At 42.5% G+C, this 21,334-nt stretch overlaps 1 protein-coding gene across 4 annotated transcripts in view; it reads right to left on the reverse strand.

The window, feature by feature from the left end:
- Nucleotides 1-21,334, reverse strand: part of LOC126278936 (somatostatin receptor type 2-like) — a 1,529,331-nt gene that overhangs the window by 56,523 nt on the left and 1,451,474 nt on the right. For all 4 annotated transcript variants that reach the window (XM_049979230.1, XM_049979217.1, XM_049979237.1 and 1 more), the window contains one exon: nt 29-835. In XM_049979230.1, coding sequence (XP_049835187.1) covers nt 29-460 — 432 coding nt within the window. In that variant the 5' untranslated portion in view covers nt 461-835. The remainder of the gene's footprint in view (nt 1-28; nt 836-21,334) is intronic.

A 21,334-nucleotide genomic window follows, 5' to 3' on the forward strand; every position in this document is an offset into this window, starting at 1 on the left:
TGTGGTAGAAAAGGAAAGTGCGACGTACCTTACACATGACGTCCCCAAATGGCCAGTTGCCGAGGTTGATGGTGATGAGGAGGAAGGGGATGCCGATGAGGAAGCACTCGTCGGCGACCGCGAGGTTGACGATGTACATGTTGGTGACGGTCTGCATCTTGGAGAAGCGCAGCACCACGTAGATGACGAGCGTGTTGCCGAGCAGCCCCACGATGCACACGATGCCGTACAGGAACTGCGTCACCGTGTACAGCGTCGGCTGGTGCATGTCGCACGAGAAGTTGCCCATCATGCCCGGGTGTCCCGGGCCCAGGTCGATGGCGTCCGCGGGCGTCGAGAAGTTGGCGTCGTCGGCGAGCAGCGTCGTCGACAGGCTGCTGCCCGCCTCCGAGATGCCCAGCGTCGAGGACGACGCCGTCGAGTTGAGAAACAGCCCCACGAAGTCGCTCGTGTTGGCCATGGCGGCTCCTCTCCTCTCGATGCTTCACTTCCTGAGTGCTCAGGTGCTGGAGTGGCTCCAACAACGAGGGTCGCTACTACACTGCAACCGTCTCACAATCGCGTCCAAATGACTGGCGAATAACAACGAGGCGAAATAGTAACTGTATTATTCCAGTCGCACAGCACTGGTTCACTTCCAGAAAGAATCAAATTGATATGACGGCAGGTCAGTTAGTTCAGGAAGCTATCAGCAGCTGCAGTCCTCGACAACATGCCGACGACCATGTCTCGTTTGTGCCCCATCTCCGCTGTCGTATCATCTTGTGGCCGCATAAGGACCGTAAGACTCGTAAAGGCTCCATCAGCTATCCGAGGTTTCAGTAGAATGATTCACCTGTAATGAAATAAAATACATTTTCCGAAGATTCACAAACAATGTAGTCTCAACAAAAATATTTTAAAAAGTCAAGATACTCCTCATCTGTTAAAATATATATTTTTTTTCAAATGTCTTTTAATTGCCTAGATCGCGCACATAAATTAACATTAAAATCTGATGACTAGGCTACTTTTAACTGTCAGTGCTTGCATTGGACGAAGGTCGAACAAAATGTTGATATAGCAGTTATAACCAATCATGCAATAGCTTGTTCCTGAGGCAAGTTAAATAAGTAATTTAGTGGTAACAACAACAACAACAACACCAACAACAACAACAAAATTGAGACTGGTTTATACCATGGTCGTCTGAGACACAGGTTGAACAAAAGCTAGTTGTACGAGCAAGAACCATAATTGCACACATGTAAGAGGCAAGTTCAGTGAAATTTTTTTTTAGTTTTAATAGCACAGTAAAAATGAGCCTGGTTCTACGCCATGGGTATTAAAATCGTAGTCAAACGTAAAATATAAACAAGCCATCGTTAGATCATATAACTTGTCGATAGCAATACAAAGTGCTATCCATTCAAAGCCATAACATATCTGAACTATGGTATACATGATGTAACGATATTTTACGTTTGCCAACGTTTTTATTACCCATGTTGTGGAACCAGGCTTTTTATACCAGTGTAAGATGATGTATGATATGGTTTTCATTGGTACATTTAGTTTTTGTTAAACCTGCATCTCATACTAGCATGGTACAGAACCAGTATCAATTTTGTCATTGCTATTACGACTTAATTTGTTATTTAACTTGCCTCTTATACAACTGCAAATTATTGCATGATAAGATTATCACTGGTATATCTAGTTTTTGTCCAACCTGGGTCCAATACGAGCATGATCTTAGAGTTGTTACATTGACAACTGAAAGTCGTTTAGTCATCTTTTTTTAATTTTTATATATGCACGAGATGCTGATAAAAAGATTTTTTACCTTTTAATATTTAAATTTTTACATTTCAACAAATTGCATAATATCGCTGTTTCCTTCCCTAAAAATGTCAGGTATTACTAATACTCCTTGTCAAATAATAATATATTATTTTTCATTTTCTATATTTCAACACTTATTAATTTGCAATTTTTCATTTTGTGGTTTTCTATTAATGCAGTCAAAGGAGTTACAGGGTACATTACAATTAATAGCTGAAGCTAACCCTGACGAAGGTATAGAACAGAAGCAAAAAAGTTCCCGTAATCATGAGTCTGTGTTCCAAACGTTTGTGAAATAATTCCGCGCGTCTGGTGTCCTAGTTAGTAGAACTGTATTCCATAGCAAACTTTTCCACTAAGTCCCACCTAAATGGGCTCAGATTTCACTCTTGCCCCTCACTGGGGAATGTGAAGTAACACGATAGATAGCGCGTAGATATGCTCCGACATCGATAGGTCGAGGAGGGCCTACACCTTGGTCTCCAAGATTATTTAACCTTAATCTTCGAGATTTTTCTGTGTTATCTCAAAAGTGCAGTGTACAGCACTTCCCTTGAACGGTCGTAGTACTGGAGCAGCGAACTGTAAAGCTGTGGCAAGATTTACGAAATGATCCGGAGATATTTGAAAGAATTTGTAACGCACTGCAGAGACGAGTTTAGAATTGTAAAAAAAGCGTGAGGGGGACACTAGAAAGTCTCTTTTAACAGGTATGACTGTACACAAAATCTCAACGTATAACCTTTATTAAGGTAGACCATGGATTAAATCGGAATCAAGTTAGTTGGGGATTTACTAAAAAACGCTTGCACTAGATAGGACATTACTTCATACTGACATCAATCATGGCTCGAAATAACATACTTGCACCTACAAGCATCTTGCAAACGCATTCTTTGCGAACTCGCCTTTATTCGAATGCTTTTTTCTCCGATTATAGTTTCATCTGTGTCAATTTTCCCTGTTAATTTCGAAACAACCTGGACATTTAATAATCAACATCAAATATTATTTGGCAGTGTGGGCAAGGCATTAGTTTGTGGAGATCGTGGCGCTCTTACTTTAGTTTTAATGCAATTAGTGCTACAAACATGTGGTTTGAATTCAAAAAGTATGTCTGAATATTTCAAACGATTGTAGAAGTGAAGATATTTTAGAGACTGAGTAAAGAAAAGTCACGAATGAGACCTCACTAGGTTCAATTTACTGTCCGTATCTATTCCTTATGTATGTGAATGACTTTCCACTTAACGTTTGCCAAACAGAGTTCGTAATTTTTGTATATGACAGGAGTGTTATAGTTGGTTACAGACACAACATCAATGTCTAGAACTAAATACACGGTGGATTTCCATAAAAGGACAACCACACAAATGAGCGAAAAGCGTGTTCAGTTCCACACATACCAATTTACACTGAGCAGCCAGAACATTATGCCCACCGACCTACTATCGATATAAACCCGTCCATTCAATAGCGGGGTCATCTGGCTAGGAATGACTGCTGGTCAGACACACACGTGGTGATGTAGTATCAGTGAGCGTGCTTTAGTTTTTAGAAGGGGAAGGGCAGACTGCGAGGGCCCAGAGACTCAGCAGGAGCATTTCGGAAAGTGCACGACTTGTTGAGTTTCGAGGAGTGTTGTGGTGAGTGTCTTCAACAAACCAAGGTGAAACCACGTCCAGCCGTTGTGGGGTTGGGCGGCCACTCCTCATTACAGACGTCGGGCGTCGTAGGCTGCGCAGACTGGTAAAACAGGATAAGCGGATAACTGTGGCGGAACTGACACCAGACTTTAATACTGGGCAGAATAAAAGTGTGTCTGAAAACACAAAGCACCGAATACTCCTTATGGTGGGCCTCCGGAGCCGACGACCCTTGCAAGTGCCAATCTTAACACCACGACATCAGCAACTGCTGCTGAAATGGGCACGAGACCGCTGGCATTGGACTCTGGCGCAGTGGCAGAGCGTTGCATATTCTGATGAATCCCGTTACCTTCCTCATCATGTTAATAGAAGGGTGCCAATCCGTCGTCTTTCAGGGAAACAACTGCTTGACGTCTATACTGTGGGACGGAGACAAGCTGGCGGCGGCTCCATTATGCTCTGGGAATCCATGAGCCCTGTGGAAATCGTGCAAGGCACCATGACGGCCAAGGAGTATCGTACACGGGTTTCAGACTAAATGCGTTATGTTTCCCGGTATTTTCGGGTAAAATGCCGCCATGCAAAAATTGTGTGTGTGTGTGTGTGTGGTTTCATTCAAATATTAGACGCCGAAAAATCGTATTATTTCAGAATTAAGCTTTGAAAACTTGGGTAAAAGTTTAGAAATCTATTTCAGAATTTTTAAGATAAAATGTTACGTTCATTATTAAAAATTCCCACATATGCGCTAAATTACCCCATTCTCGACTAATAGCAATATTTACACTTCGTATAATTGCTAATTTTGGGAAGAATCGAAATGTTATAAAGAAGGGGCTATATGCTACGAAAACATTGGTCGGAGAGCCCGTAAGTTTGTACTTTGTTCATTAGGGTGACAGTAAGGAATTGTATCGAATGCCTAACCGCAAATGGAGAAACACACTGTAAATGAGTGCGCCATTGTTTACTGCTCTCTGGCTCTCTAGTTGTGTAAGTAATTACTGCTATTGACGGGCGCACTTATAGTTTTCCACCGATATTTGCTCCTAAACCTAAAACAAAATGCAGGGCGTATCTGCAGATGCAGTCAGTGGTTGTAGGCCCTACATAGCTGACGACAGACCAGCGATTATTGTCCGGGACGTAGAGGCGCTTCGTCTTCAGCCTGCGCTGTAGCGGTGGTGGCCTACCTCCCAGGGGCTCCCGGCAGTCTCCGCAACTTGCGACCCCGCACCAACCACGTAACAACCAGTAACTTCGGACTCCCGTCAGACGCGCTATGGTCGGCCAGCAGACAACCCGAGGCCAACGGTATCTGCTCTGCAGTAAGCGGCTACTAATTTCCATTCAATGTTGGCTGGAAGACACTATTTGAAGATGTGAAGAAAACAATGATAAAATACAAGTAGGGAAGATTGATCTACGGCTTGTAAAAGGAAAGAAGGGAGTAAGACAGTGTTGTAGCCTATCCTTTTGGTTATGTAATTTACATGTACAGGAAGCAGTATCGGAAACAAAGATAAAATTTGAAAGGTACTTACAGGCCAGTGAGAAGAAATAAAAACTTCAAGCTCTGCTGATGACTTTGTAAGTTTGCCAGAGACAGTAAAGGGATCTGGAAGATCATAGGAATCGAACTGATAGTAACTTAAAAAGATATTTAAGACAAACAGTAACAAAAGTAAAAACAAGGATAACTAAATGTAGTCCAATTAAACCATGAGATCCTGAGATATGAGATTAGGAAATGAAACTGTAAAAGTAGTAGCTGAGTTTTGTTATTTGGGCAGTAAAATAGTTGAAGATGGTCGAAGTAGAAAGAATTTAAAGTGAAGACTAGCAATAGTGGGAAACGAATTTATGAAAAATATCGAACATAAATTTAAATGTTAGAAAGGAATTCCTGAAAGCATTTGTAATGAGTGTATCTTTATGCAGAACAGATACGTGGACGATATAAAGTTCAGACAGGAAGTGTATAGAAGCTTTTGAAATGTGGTGCTGCAAAGGAAAGTTGATGACTGGATGGCAAAATCGGATAACTAATGAAAAGGAACTGAATCGAATTGGCTGGAAAGGAAATTTTTGGCTCAAATTGACTAAAAGAGGGGATCGGATTGATAACAAACAGCTTCAGGCATCAATAAGTTGTCAGTGATAAGGGCGGTGTTAATACACAACCGTGACATAAAGTTCCAAATTGTTTAAATGCTAGAACCTCTCTACAAGCAGTTAAACAAAGTATGCAGGAAGGTAGGAAATAATGAAGCGACAGTCAACGTCTGAATACTAGCTGATATTTGAAAAATAAGGAATGTATTTGTATTTGGAAGAATTCATAGACTGTCAAAGACTGGAAAGGAAAATAAATTCCAGAAAACTGGAAAGATATTTTAGATCACTCACTATACTGAACAGAAGATCCATCTGTCTTCACCAACCATTTAACTATTCAGTTCTGCACACAAAATAGTTACAAACATATTCCTATTGTGACTACGATCATATATGGAAGAAATTGTTAATGACGCACAACGTAGTTTTAGATAAAACAGATAAACGTTGGATGACATTTTTATTTTACAGAACCCGTATGAACCGAAATATGAGTACGCTCAGGTCTAAAAGACACTATCTATGGGTGACAATGAAAGAAATGAGAATCCCACAGAGATTCATCTGGTAAAAACGTGCAATGAAAACACCAATTTTATATTTAAATTTGGAATAGAGCCTCTCAAAATTTTTTTTGTTACTCCTGGACTCAGTAACGGAAAAGTTTTCTGACCACTGCTTTTCAGTGAGCCGTGGCAAAAAATTGCTGTTTTGAAGAGCTCGCTGCAGCGCGTAGTGTGAAGCAGTCGCACTCCGTTTCTGGCGGTGGCGCCGCTGTGCCAATGCCCACCCGCGGGAAGGTTGTTGTTTATAAATTGGGTGGTACGTTTTTCCCTTGTGGAGTAGAGGTGGGTTAGAGCAACCTGCGGTTCGGGTAGTTCGGTAATCTCCCTATCAATCTACCGTACGTTAGTACCTGCCTCTGTCATCTTGGTCGGATTTGGTGTGTTAACGAATTTATTGCTTGGAGTGTAACGGCCTAATACCTGAAATATGTTTTGATCTTTGCAAACTTTGATATTATTGCCTATGATCTTGAGAGGCGGTATCTGTGTACTGTAGAGCATCTTAACTATTGTTTGGCCAACCATGTAGAATTTTATTGCATTTCATGGGCTTTTATGTAAATGATCATTTTAGTATATAAAGTTGCCAGACTTTCACGGTAGGACTTTTCTTAGAAGTTAAAATCAAGTTGCACTTTTGGTGGCAAGGTTAATATTTTAATTGTTAGTGTTTTGTACCATTTCCATCCCTCCTACGGGGGGGGGGGGGCGGTTTCATAGTTTGTGTGCTTGTGTAAATTGTTAAAACTCTTAGTTTAAAGTTATCTGGTGTGTTGCAGATTTGCACCAGTGTAGTCTTTCAGATGCTGTTGTGAGCGGTTGTAACTACGGTCGTGTCAAAAAGGAGTGGCAAGGTTCTCTGCCCGAAAGCTCATACAGTCGAAACTTATTTCTTTCTGCCTCTGAATAAATTGTAACTTTGAAATTGAGCTGCTGCTTTCTGATTACAATTTTAAATCTGTTTCTTAAAAAAAAGTGCTTTTAAGCACTGTTAAAGTGAATAACATTTCCATTTGTTAAAAGGAATTTGGTTATGATTTCATCAATTACTCCCTGGCAACTACTTCCATGCTTACATAGTGTGATTAAATGTGTTAATGTTGTTGATGAATCGCTAGTAAATAAAATAAATTCTTAAGAATATTCTTTGAAAACAAATCACAGTTCATTCATCCTCGTTAGAGAGCAGATCATCACGAAAATCAATTGGCATAATACTAGGACACATGTTTAACATAGTGGCGTAGGTAGATGATATCATAAACTCATGAAAAAACGAACGATAGACTAATGCACTCACTACAATAGTATACGGTATCGAATTTGAAACAGGATTGGAAATTAGAACCGATAGAACCAAGAAGTTCTTTTTTGAACTGATGGACATAACAAACTTGTCTTCAATATAAAGCCCTTATCAAACATGTTATAACATCACTCAAAGGAAAATTTTGGGACACGTATTTGAAGGAATTCATGACAGAACCACAGCAGAAAGGAGAAAACTAACCCACACAGAAATTTGTGCCAAACGTGGAGAGCCAGATACCATATGCTGTGTTAAAGCTGGGAGACTTAGTAGATATAGACGCACGTTCAAATGGTTCAAATGGCTCTGAGCACTATGCGACTTAACATCTGTGGTCATCAGTCGCCTAGAACTTAGAACTAATTAAACCTAACTAACCTAAGGACATCACACACATCCATGCCGGAGGCAGGATTCGAACCTGCGACCGTAGCAGTCGCGCGGTTCCGGACTGAGCGCCTAGAACCGCGAGACCACCGCGAGACGCACGTATGTGGGATGATATGACTGTAAAGTAGACAGTTTAGGTATATTAGAAACAAAATTTTTAATTCTAAATTTAAGACAAGTAAAGATGGAGTGTCATGAAAATACACGTAAAGTAATTTATTTAGTTCCGACGAGTAATTGCTGTATTCAGTAGTGTAATATTGTTATTTTTATTTTTTATGCTATGAATTTTGATATATGTTGATAATTAATGGTGAATAAGAGTAAGAGTCACAGTGTGTAATTGTGTAGTAAGTAACATCATGACGTGTTTATTATAAAGTAGCCAGCTGAAGTATATTAGAAAAGAAATCTTTACTTCTGTCCTTAAGACAAGTAAAGATGGAGTTGTTCTAAAGATGTTTTTTCAGAAAATACAAAGTTTGAAATACGACTGAATTTGGAATTGACAATTAGACAAGAAGGGAATACTGTCTGCAAAAATCTGTGAAGCTGATTGGCTATAGTATATTCCAGCCGATTAGAGAGGAGAATATCTGCATGCTCTGGAAGCGGGAGAGATTTTCTCTCTCTCTTCTCGAGCTGTCGTGTTTGAGTTTCAGTAGCATGAGAGCCTAGGATTATACAGTATATAAATTTTAGCCAAGACTTATTTTCATTCCGTAACTTTATTCGGACCTGACAATACGAACTCTCTTTTCAGCAGGAGATAGTGTACTTAATGCGCTCTGCTGACGCGTGCAATGCAGCCGGTCTTTTAAGCAGCTTTTCCAGCTTGAACCACATCACACGTCGCTTCATGGCAGACAATAGGTCCGAGAAACTTTGTGAATAAATCAGTAGATATCAGGAAAAGTACGACCCTGGCCACCGAAAACGTGGAATATTGGATAATCAGCTAGTGAATAATTGAAGCGTTGAATCTGTAGGGGACAGGCCGCTCTGCAATACTGCGTGATATGGAGCGTTACCTGAGTCCGGTGGGTTGAGTCATTCAGTCACAGGAAATGTCATAAATAACAGGAAAGTATCTGGCCCTACACGAAGCATATGAGCTCTTGAAAACTTGGAAGTGCTGAAGTGGGCGACTCTTGAGAGCGCTATGCGGCGGCAAGCACAAGCTTCACAGATGTCAAGTCTGCCTCTACGGTGCAAAGTTCGCAGTTAGTTGCTGTTCCATCCCTACTAGATAATGACTGTGCAGGAGTTTGAAGGCTGCGGCTGTAACACAATGCAACCTCGTCCCGGGAGGGAATCTTCGCTAAGATGACAATGCCCTAATGGCGATAAGTACCAGTGAACATTTTCACTTGAATGAACAGAACTTTGCCACAGATAAACCACAACAGCTGCACTGATGGCGTCGCCATTGTTCTAAGGTCACAGTCCGCTGCGGTGACTCCCGCCGATCCATAGTGTTTCGGGGAGCGTTTCGTTCCAGTGAGAGCGACGTTTCCATGACACGTCGGAACTGAGTAAGTTCGCCTATCCCGAACTAAAAACGAACCGCAAGATGATGCAATGACGATACTGCGCCGCCGGCCTCCCTCTCCCCTTCTCTTTACCTCCCCCTCTCCCTCGACCTCCCCACCCACGCTTGTTCGATTTATCCGTTTGAAACTATACATAATTAATTGACCAGTTCATACAGTATAGCAGGTGTTTACATGTAGGTGTTAAAATATTAAGCTGAATGAAAAGTCCAATAGTCCGCTGTAGCTATATTTATTTAAGAGGATTAGAAAAGAACAACCGGTTTCACGACTTTTAAGTTGCATTTTACTGTGTATGTAGTATATGTCGTATGGTATTGAGAGTTATTACACAATGCCTCAGAGTAACAACTGACGTGGCTGGCAAAGTTCTCAGTCTTCTTTAATTGATAAAAACCATCGTCATTGATGAATGGCCTGTCTGTGTTAAAATCGTGAACTGTCGTTACTTTACCTATTGAAATACTTTCCTGTGGGCTTATCTGCTTGGCCCGGAAGCCGAAACACTTATGCGTGTTTGTCTCCAACATAGTAGTAACCGTAGCAGCTAACAACAGAAAATACGAGGTGTCTAGTGCGTGCCGGGCGTGTGCAGTGGCTGCCATCTGGTGCCGAGACGGTTAAGTAAATCGGTTGTGTGAGCCTCTAATTGACTTACATAAATACAGCTAATGCTGACTAGTGGACTTTCCATTCGAATTTACATTTTAATAGTTTTCACATCTACATGTAAACAACTGTTAAACTGTATCAGTTGGTCAATCAATTCAGTATAATACTTTAGCTGTGTTTACCCTAGTTTCAAAACTATCTGTTTGCAACTACCTTTTATGGAGGTATCTCAAAGAGAGAGTGTATGGAACAAAGTAATGTACAATAAACAACTTCCGATGTATCATTCGTCAAGAAATTGTAGCTATGCTCGAGAAGATTCTCTTTTATCAAGAGACCAATGAGTACCCTCACAGCAATTACATAAAAACCTTCTCGGACATTTATTTAGACTCAATACCATTTTAGCACACAAATGTTTTGGAAAGAAAAGCAAGGGGAGGCCGAAAAGGAAAGTAGTCGAAGGTATAACGGAAACAACAAAACGACAAAATTATCAAGAAATGATGATGACAGTACAAAACGAAAGAGACTATTTTCAGAGCAAAGGGATGATCTTTTGATAGTAATGGCGATGAGGATAACTTTCCGCAGATTCTTAGGAAGTCTCTAGGGAACAACGGATGACATCTTCCCAATAATTTTTGAGGCATTAAATAACAAAAACCCCATTTGATATTTTCTGTGACCTCTCTAAGGCATGTAACTGCATTAATCACAGTATCTTCCAAGATTAACTGTGGCTTTAAGGAACTGATTGTGCAGCCAATCAGCGTATAACGTCACCTCTAACCAGAAGACTAGAAAGTTGTACATAGTAATTTAACATAAGTAAGAAGGGGATATTCTTCTGACTGGGGGTGGGGTGTGGAGGGGGAACCACTAATGGGGTTCAACAATGCTCACTCTTAGGTCCACTAATGTCTTTCACAAATGTAAACGACCTTCTATCTAACCGCTACGGTTGCAGGTTCGAATCCTGCCTCGGGCATGGATGTGTGTGATGTTCTTAGGTTAGTTAGGTTTAAATAATTCTAAGTCTAGGGGACTGATGACCTCAGATGTTAAGTCCCATAGTGCTCAGAGCCATTTGAACCATTTGAACCAACTGATGACACGAGTTTTATAATGAATTCAAACACACGAATAGTACAACAAGCAGAATTACCTTTAGTTCTTTTCGCAGATGACAGTAGTACTGTAATGAGTCCAAACACACAAAGCAACAGAATAAATCGTAAATAGCGATCTTAAAAATACTATTAAGCGGTTTTCTGCAAGTAGTATCGCTCTCTGTTTCATACTGAATATATAATACCTAGGGTAGGAGCATCAGAACCAAAGGTGTTCATATTGATCAGATTTTAAATTGGAAAAACACATTTTTTGATGTCCTAAAAACCTCCAGCCACATTTAATCTCCGAATAACTGTAAACCTTGGGAAGACACAAATCAATAAATTAATATATTTTGCATATTTTCATTCAATAATATTGCATGGAATAATATTCTTGGGCAACTCTTCTCTAAAAATGGAAGTTACAGTTTCTCTTGAAGGTCCTGTAAGAATAAAATGTGGTACTCTCTCACGCTCATGTAGTAGACATGTGGTTAAGGAATTAAGCATTTTCACTTCTGCTACATGATATACATATTCCCTCATGAAGTTTGTTGTAAATAACTCACTATAGTTAAAAATGAACCACGACGTACGTGGCTACATCGACTGAAGAAGAAATGACATTAATTACTCCACTCGTAGACTGTCTTTAGCACAAGAAGTGGGTGTACAAAGTTGTCACCAAATTTTTTTAATCATGTACCCAATGATGTACAGTAAAACGCTTGTCAGATAGCAAAGTTAAATCTGAACAGAAACGGTAAAAGTTTCTCCTTGACAATTCCCACTCTTATGTAGAACAATTTCTATGTAAAAAGCGGTGCACAGGAATTAGTAATTTATATCTCTAATTCAAAAAATAAAAGCTTTTAAATGGTCAGCATGCAACCATATTTACATACGAATGTGTAATTTTAATGTAAACTGACTCGTTTCACTCAATTGTGATTAATCATACAGATGAGTCATAATACACAAAACTAACTTAATATGAAACTAACTTAGTAATTAGCTCTGTCGCACAGTAGACTCACTATTGAGCAGCTGAACGAGGGGTAGCTGCTGACTTGGTAAAGACTATGCTCCTGTCGTAATGGTGACCAGAGCGGTTAGGCGTGTCACGTGACTGAGAGATTATCAGAACACGCACCGGCCTTCGGCGTGAACGACAGAAATAGGATGGCCATGATCTACGACAACAGCGCATTGCAGTAACGGCCAGATTGTAGGTGCTTAGCGCGTGGACGAAATGAGTTTCTGTTGATCCGCACTGGTTGTTCAAAAGGTTCAAATGGCTCTAAGCACTAAGCATCTGTGGTCATCAGTCCCCTAGACTTAGAACTACTTAAACCTAACTAACCCAAGGATATCAAACACATCCATGGACGAGGCAGGATTCGAACCTGCGGCCGTAGCCGCACTTGTAGTGAAAACTGTGGAGCTTTTATAGAACTAAAAGGAGCAGCATCTAGTCTTTTTTCCTTCATATAGGGAATACTTAACTATGTATCGATACATAAAATATGTTTGTGACTTACGTTATTAATTTTCGTTCTGAATCCGATAATTGTTAGTAAGGATGCAAAATCACGGTGTGTATATGTACGTAATTTGCATGAGGGGCGTAGAACTTCATTACATTTTAAATATGGCCACAGAAATTGTATAAACGCGAGCTGGACTGTGGGTATTCTGATGCCTTTGTGCATGGGAGGTGGAGAGAGGAGTCGCTTCGCATCGGTATGGCGTGGGACAGACTCCGCATACATCGAGATGTGTAAAAGCCCTTCCCCAGCCGAGAAGTCATCACCGGAAAATGCCTAGTTGAGGACAAAAATCAAAATAATGAGGCAAGACGTAAAGGAAGAAGATGGCAAGACGTTCGATGGAAACGTTGTCAGTTGATAACTGCTGCGCTGCTAAGTGCTTTAAATTGGCCTCTAGGAATCAATTATTGTAACTATGCACTCATTTTAAATTCTTTTTTTATTGATAAACAATAATTCAGTCAAGAACGATTTGTGTTTTGAGATGTACCTGGTTTCTTCCAACCATACTGCTTTCTTAAAGATCAGTCTAATTATTGAAGTTAGTAATTAGATTTATTAATGTGTGAAAACAGTGAATCGGAGGATAGTACAGTGACGACCTGTTTTATTTCGTGTTGTATTTTCTTTCTTTCTGGACATAGGTTGTTAGACACAGGAGCCATGGATATTTTTACCACTTTTTTTTTTAATAACACAGGGGTTCAACGCTGCCACCTCCTTTATCTCAAATTGTCAGTTGAGCGCTGTATAATTGCATGGACCAGTTGTGTGGCTTCGTTTTCAGCAATACGTTTGTGTCCTGTAAACTATGTGCTGAGCCACCGCATTTTATCCTTAGTCATTAATCTAGACAGGGTCCTATCACAAGTGCTACAAGGAATCCGAGTGTCCTATTTTACTGAACTGGAAAACAATTATCTTCATTAACAAAAGTTAATAATATTTTGTGGAGTTGTAAAGTACATAATTATTGAGTGAGCATAAGTTTTGAAATACGCCACGTAACTAAAAAAGTCCTTTACTGCAGCTCCTGCACCACACAAACTCGCACAAGGTGTTCAGGTGTAACGCCGTACAGTACCAACACATCACGACGAACGAGTGAGCCGCAGCATATCGCACACCAGCAAGAACAGTAACACAGGTGAAACATGAAATAGCTGAGGAAACTTGACTTACAAGAATCCACACATATTACGAAAATGTAAACGCGTTCATGTGTGTGTACGTCACTCTGTGTGTGCGTCACTGTGTGAGTGTGTGTGTGTGTGTGTGTGTGTGTGTGTGTGTGTGTGTGTGTGTGTGTGAGTGTGTTCCTTATCTCCTTCTAAACCACTGTCAGGCGACAATTGCTGTGGGGGTAAGAACCACCCACCTCTCAAAGGGGTGGGGGTGTGGGTGAAAAAGAAGCGTAGCTCCAGACTTCATTTATCCATTTTGAGAATATGACCACTTAGCGACTTGCAACAAACTTTACACATAATTTCAAACCTTTTAGAAATTTTTTTCGCTGACAATCCCCTACAAAATAATGAAACCATAAATGATTGTAGCTTACTATTTTATCGCTGTTCATGCAATAAAAGTACGGAATAACGCTTAACGTTGTAATTATTACTTCTTAACTACTGATTCTAATCGTTACACGTTTTACAGACGTATGCATGTATACTACTGAATATAACTGCAAAACTATGTTGTTGTACGACACGTGGCTAGGAGATACATCATAAACGTTAGCACAAGCCCAGACAATGAACGCACAGCTATAAATAAGAACCAGCGCAACGTCGGCTTTCTTCGCTAGTTAATTCTATAAAATTTGTAGTGAAATAGTATAAGCGTTTCTTAAATTTCAAGTAAGTATTGTTGGCAGTAAACCCCATTATATTTTTCTTGCATGTTGGGGTACTTCACACGCATTTTTTCGTGAGAAACCAAAAATTGTCACTTTTGTTGGCGGTATGCATGCTACATACGTTTCTCTAAATTTCGGTTTGTGTTTGAAAATCTAAAAAACCAGGTGAGAGTGAAGTGAAAAATGTGTAAAAAGCAAGTGTATAGTTCATATAGTCGCATCAAATTACGAACTGTACCCGCAGAGGAAACAGAAATGAAGTGGAAGGCAGTGGACCAAGAGTGGTGTTGCCCTGCCTTTAGAAGGTCGTTTGGAGGTCTGCCATACTCAACAAACGTACTAGATAGTATGTAAAGCAATCATAATAGCTGATACACATTACATCTGACGTTAGAGCGGCCAGTAAGGTATTAAAATAAGATTTCAGTTCGTTAAAGTCACAAAAGAAGTGCATCAAGGATGCGTAATACGGTGGATTAGTGAAGTACAGAATATCCATTACTTTTATTCTGGGGGAAAGTATACAAAAACAATTACTCTTTGAACGAAGATGATGATGACATTTTGAGGGAGCACGACAGTAACATCTTTATCGGCCGTAATAAATCAAAATGAGGCAAGTGTGGAGGAGTATAATAAAATGAGAATTGTGAATAAAAACGACAAGAAAGACATAAAAAACTTGAACACACTCAGTTACACAGAAAGCAACGAAAATCACATTGTCAATTCCAATACAAGGTAAAAACCGTGGAAAGTATTAAAAGAAGACAGTAGACACCTGCGGCTGGCTGATCACTGGAATAGATAGCATAAACCAGCCACCTTGTAACACACTAAAATCTCCAGCCTAAAAATACGGAAAATTTTAAAAGTTCGTACAAAGAACATATTTTACGACTACCTTGCAGATGGCATGCTGTCGAAATATAAAACCTGTAAAAGCAAACTAATCTGTGTAATCCCTTGTTTAAAAATGAATGCAGTTTCATGTGGCAGTCACAATAAATTGAAATGCTTGTGTTATAGGTCTTAGGCTAAAAACTGATAATAAGCAATAATATTTTTATGATATTTTACGGAAATGAAGCGAGACCCGTTGAAGATGACATACGAGAGGTTGTCATAAAGCTTTGTAAAAAAAAAAAAAAATGTGTGGAATCAATTACATATTTGTTTGGAGGTACATCTCTGCAGTAAACATGGAAAGCCTCACGCCACAGTATGTAGTAGGGCGCTGTAGGACCCGAAAAGAAAAGAGAAGTCCATTGATAAAGTGATGATTTCTTTCGAAATATTACAGCTTTATAAGGACGATATATACGACTAAAAAGTCATCTGCGAGGTCACAGCTACAAAATTTCTGCTTGTTAGGTAGTTAGACCGTTAGTTAGTTAGATGTTCCATGTAAAATTGGAAAGATTCATTTATCGAAATGATGTGGATCAAGTTAGTTTATACGCTTTTGTATGTCTATACTTTTAGCAGGAGGTATCTGGGACGACGGCCGTTTACTATCGTGACAAGTAAACAAAAACACCTACAGCCGTCCTTATGATTTTATTTTATTTTGTGGCTACCAGTTTCAACGCTTCGGTGCGTCCTCTTCAGGCTGTTTTTGGTGCTATACAGGTTGATATGATCCCCATGTATATCACATGAGTTCCGAGTATTACTGGATACGCAGAAAATGTTTCAGCACTCCAACCATCAACTGCCAACTGCCAGTTGATGGTTGGAGTGCTGACACATTATCTGTGTGTCCAATAATGATGGCAACAGATGTGGTATGTATGGGGATCATATCAACCTGTATCGCATCAAAAACAGCCTGAAGATGGCGCACTGTCTCACACCAGACGAGTGTAACCCCTATGTCGTCGTGGCACAGTAGTGGTGGTGTGGGGAACTTGGTTGCGCAGCAATCACCGACATAGTGCAGCTGAGGCGGAATAAGGGGAACCAGCCTGCATTCGCCGAGGCAGATGGGAAACCGCCTAAAAACCATCCACAGACTGGCCGGCTGACCGGACCTCGACACAAGGGGACCAGGTGCTCCTTCCCACTCCGCAAAGCCGTGCGTGAGACCGCTCATCTAACTGGGCGGGCCTGCCGGACTGGTGCTCGAACCCGGATTTCTCGCTTATCGTTAGCGGCCGCGTTACCTTTAGGCTGTCCGAGCAGGACTCACGATCAGACGCAGACTTCTATAAGTCGTCAACCATATCTCTATAACCTGCACTCATACATTCATTATGACCGAGTGAAGTTGCGAGCTGGTTAGCACAATGGACAATGCCGGTATGGTTCCTCTGAAAGGGCACTGCCGACTTCCTTCTCCATCCTTCCCTAAGCCGATGGGACCGATGACTTCGATGTTTGGTCCCCTCCGCCAAACCAATCAACCAACGGTTCATTATGTATATACGATATGCACTCATACATGGCTGCATGTCCCAATGAACATCGCATCGTACTTCTGAACTGCTGATGTTCGTCCATATGCGCAACTGTGGACATATTTCATGTATTTCACAAAAGTAATGTTGTGATTTGGGTACTAACCATCAAAAGTACACTACTGGCCATTAAAATTGCTACACCACGAAGATGTGTTACAGACGCGAAATTTAACCGACAGGAAGAAGATGCTGTGATATGCAAATGATTAGCTATTCAGAGCATTCACTCAAGGTTGGCGCCGGTGGCGACACCTACAACGTGCTGACATGAGGAAAGTTTCCAACCGATTTTTCATACACAAATGGCAGTTGACCGGCGTTGCCTGGTGAAACGTTGTTGTGATGCCTCATGTAAGGAGGAGAAATGCGTTCCATCACGTTTCCGGCTTTGATAAAGGTCGCATTGTAGCCATCGCGATTGCGGTTTATCGTTTCGCGATATTGGTGCTCGTGTCGGTAGAGATCCAATGACTGTTAGCAGAATATACACTCCTGGAAATGGAAAAAAGAACACATTGACACCGGTGTGTCAGACCCACCATACTTGCTCCGGACACTGCGAGAGGGCTGTACAAGCAATGATCACACGCACGGCACAGCGGACGCACCAGGAACCGCGGTGTTGGCCGTCGAATGGCGCTAGCTGCGCAGCTTTTGTGCACCGCCGCCGTCAGTGTCAGCCAGTTTGCCGTGGCATATGGAGCTCCATCGCAGTCTTTAACACTGGTAGCATGCCGCGACAGCGTGGACGTGAAGCGTATGTGCAGTTGACGGACTTTGAGCGAGGGAGTATAGTGGGCATGTGGGAGGCCGGGTGGACGTACTGCCGAATTGCTCAACCCGTGGGGCGTGAGGTCTCCACAGTACATCGATGTTGTCGCCAGTGGTCGGCGGAAGGTGCACATGCCCGTCGACCTGGGACCGGACCGCAGCGACGCACGGATGCACGCCAAGACCGTAGGATCCTACACAGTGCCGTAGGGGACCGCACCGCCACTTCCCAGCAAATTAGGGACACTGTTGCTCCTGGGGTATCGGCGAGGACCATTCGCAACCGTCTCCATGAAGCTGGGCTACGGTCCCGCACTCCGTTAGGCCGTCTTCCGCTCATGCCCCAACATCGTGCAGCCCGCCTCCAGTGGTGTCGCGACAGGCGTGAATGGAGGGACGAATGGAGACGTGTCGTCTTCAGCGATGAGAGTCGCTTCTGCCTTGGTGCCAATGGTGGTCGTATGCGTGTTTGGCGCCGTGCAGGTGAGCGCCACAATCAGGACTGCATACGACCGAGGCACACAGGGCCAACACCCGGCATCATGGTGTGGGGAGCGATCTCCTACACTGGCCGTACATCTCTGGTGATCGTCGAGGGGACACTGAATAGTGCACGGTACATCCAAACCGTCATCGAACCCATCGTTCTACCATTCCTAGACCGGCAAGGGAACTTGCTGTTCCAACAGGACATTGCACGTCCGCATGTATCCCGTGCCACCCAACGTGCCTAGAAGGTGTAAGTTAACTACCCTGGCCAGCAAGATCTCCGGATCTGTCCCCCATTGAGCATGTTTGAGACTGGATGAAGCGTCGTCTCACGCGGTCTGCATGTCCAGCACGAACGCTGGTCCAACTGAGGCGCCAGGTGGAAATGGCATGGCAAGCCTTTCCACAGGACTACATCCAGCATCTCTACGATCGTCTCCATGGGAGAATAGCAGCCTGCATTGCTGCGAAAGGTGGATATACACTGTACTAGTGCCGACATTGTGCATGCTCTGTTGCCTGTTTCTATGTGCCTGTGGTTCTGTCAGTTTGATCATGTGATGTATCTGACCCCAGGAATGTGTCAATAAAGTTTCCCCTTCCTGGGACAATGAATTCACGGTGTTCTTATTTCAATTTCCAGGAGTGTAGAATCGGCGGGTTGAGGAGGGTAATACGGAACGCCGTGCTGGATCACAACGGCCTCGTATTACTAGCAGTCGAGATGACAAGCATCTTATCCGCATGGCGGTAACGGATCGTGCAGCCACGTCTCGATCTCTGAGTCAACAGATGCGGACGCTTGGAAGACAAGAACCATCTGCACGAACAGTTCGACGACGATTGCAGCTGCATGGACTATCACCTCGGAGACCATGGCTCCGGTTACCCTTGACGCTCCATCACAGGCAGGAGAGCCTGCGATGGTGTTCTCAAGGACGAACCTGGGTGCACGAATGTCAAAACGTCATTTTTTCGGATGAATCCAGGTTCTGTTTACAGCATCATGATGGTCCCATTCGTGTTGGCGACATCGCGGTGAACGCACAATGGAAGCGTGTATTCGTCATCGCCATACTGACGTATCACCCGGCGTGATGGTATGGGGTGCCATTGGTTACACGTCTCGGCCACCTCTTGTCCGCACTGACGGCACTTTGAACTGTGGGCGTTACATTTCAGATGTGTTACGACCCGTGGCTCTACCCTGCATTCGATCCCTGCGAAAGGCTACATTTCAGCAGGATAATGCACGAACGTATGTTGCAGGTCCTGTTCGGGCCTTTCTGGATACAGAAAATGTTCGACTGCTGCCCTGGCCAACACATTCTCCAGATCTATCAGCAATTGAAAACGTCTAGTCAATGGTGGCCGAGCAACTGGCTCGTTACAATACGCCAGTCACTACTCTTGATGAACTGTGGTATTGTGTTGAACTTCGATGGACAGCTGTACCTGTGCACTCCATCCAAGCTCTGTTTGACTCAATGCCAAGGCGTATCAAGGCCATTATTACGGCCAGGGTTGGTTGTTCTGGGTACTGACTTCTCGGGATCTATGTACCCAAATTGTGTGAAAATGTTATCACATGTCAGTTCTAGTATTAATATATTTGTCCAATGAATACCCGTTTATCATCTGCATTTCTTCTTGGTGTAGCAATTTAAATGGCCAGTAGTGTACTTTGATTCGAAAGAACAAAAGAAAGAAGGAGTAAAAGATTTCGATTACTTGAACATTATTACCGATACACACTGCGGTAAATTGGAGAACAGCTATGGCAACGAGGGCACGAAAGAAAAGTTACTTTTGATGCGGAAGACACAAAGTGAGACGGAGGCGCTGGGGAGGCAGTGCATTCGTCGTCGCGTCGCGGCGTGACGTTAATAAGCCGTCTCCTTTGTGAACGGGCGGCGGCAAGGACGCGCCGGCACAAAGCAAGTGTCTGCGCGCATCTGGTGAAGCGGTTCATTATCTGCGGGGGTGGAACGTGCGCCGACTGCCGGCTGCCGGCCGCCGTAATCCGCCTCTGATTGGAGGAACCCGCCGCCCTCCTTCTCCGTCTGATTTACTTCGCCAGGAATCAACACGCAGAGCACGCGCCCGATAATCCAGACTGCGATCACGCAAACAAAGGCTTTTTTTTGCCGCCACGGCGCCTCTGCGAGGATTCGATAGATGCGTGATCAGTGGACGAACGGAGCGCTCGCCTTGAAAACGTGTGGGACGTTTTGTGTGATCTCAGCTGTCGAAGGGTGCTGGTTTTAACCTTGGTGGTTGAAGAAATACAGGGCATCCCTTTGAAATCTCCAACAATTTGAATGTCCAGGAAAAGAAACACATTATATACGATGATTCATTTGTACCATATACTAGAGAACTGATAGAATTTATATTCCTACATTAGACCTGCCAACTATTGCCAACAGAGGAGAGCGCGATCGCATGAATTAAAAATGGGGACTCCACAGCTGCGTGCGCAGGCGTTAGTGTGGTTTGTAGAAACACAACTGCCGATTACTGCACAAGTAGATTATCGTACGTTGTGTCGATGTGATTCATCAGATGTAAAAACAATTAAGGTGTGGTATCGTACGTTTCTGTCAGCTGGAAGTGTTCCGAAACATTCTGACAGTGCACGTCGCAGTGTTTCGGAAGAGACAATGGAGGACATCACACAAGTGTTTCTCAGAAGCTACATCGTTACTTGATGGACGCGAGTTTAGAACTAGAACAAGCAGAAGAATGGTTAAATTTTAGGATGGAGTCTCCCGTCAAAACATTATGGAAACACTTCCGTGGTACTAGAGGTTGTTGTAAGGAGCCCAAACTGTAGGAGAAGACCGAGATTTTAATATACACACTGATAACTCAGGAGCTGGCCATTGAGCTTGTGTAACAAGAAACGTGATTCATCGGGCCAGGTTGCAAGTTTTCACTCATCCACTGTCAATTTCGGAGACACAATGAAAAACCTAAGCAGCTACGGCCTGAGCCTGTTGATTTTCCACTAGTAAAACTTGCAGTAGAGTGTGTGATAAAAATGAAATATATATGTAAAC

Source organism: Schistocerca gregaria, chromosome 1, assembly GCF_023897955.1.
Source record: "Schistocerca gregaria isolate iqSchGreg1 chromosome 1, iqSchGreg1.2, whole genome shotgun sequence".
Classification (NCBI taxonomy): domain Eukaryota; kingdom Metazoa; phylum Arthropoda; class Insecta; order Orthoptera; family Acrididae; genus Schistocerca; species Schistocerca gregaria.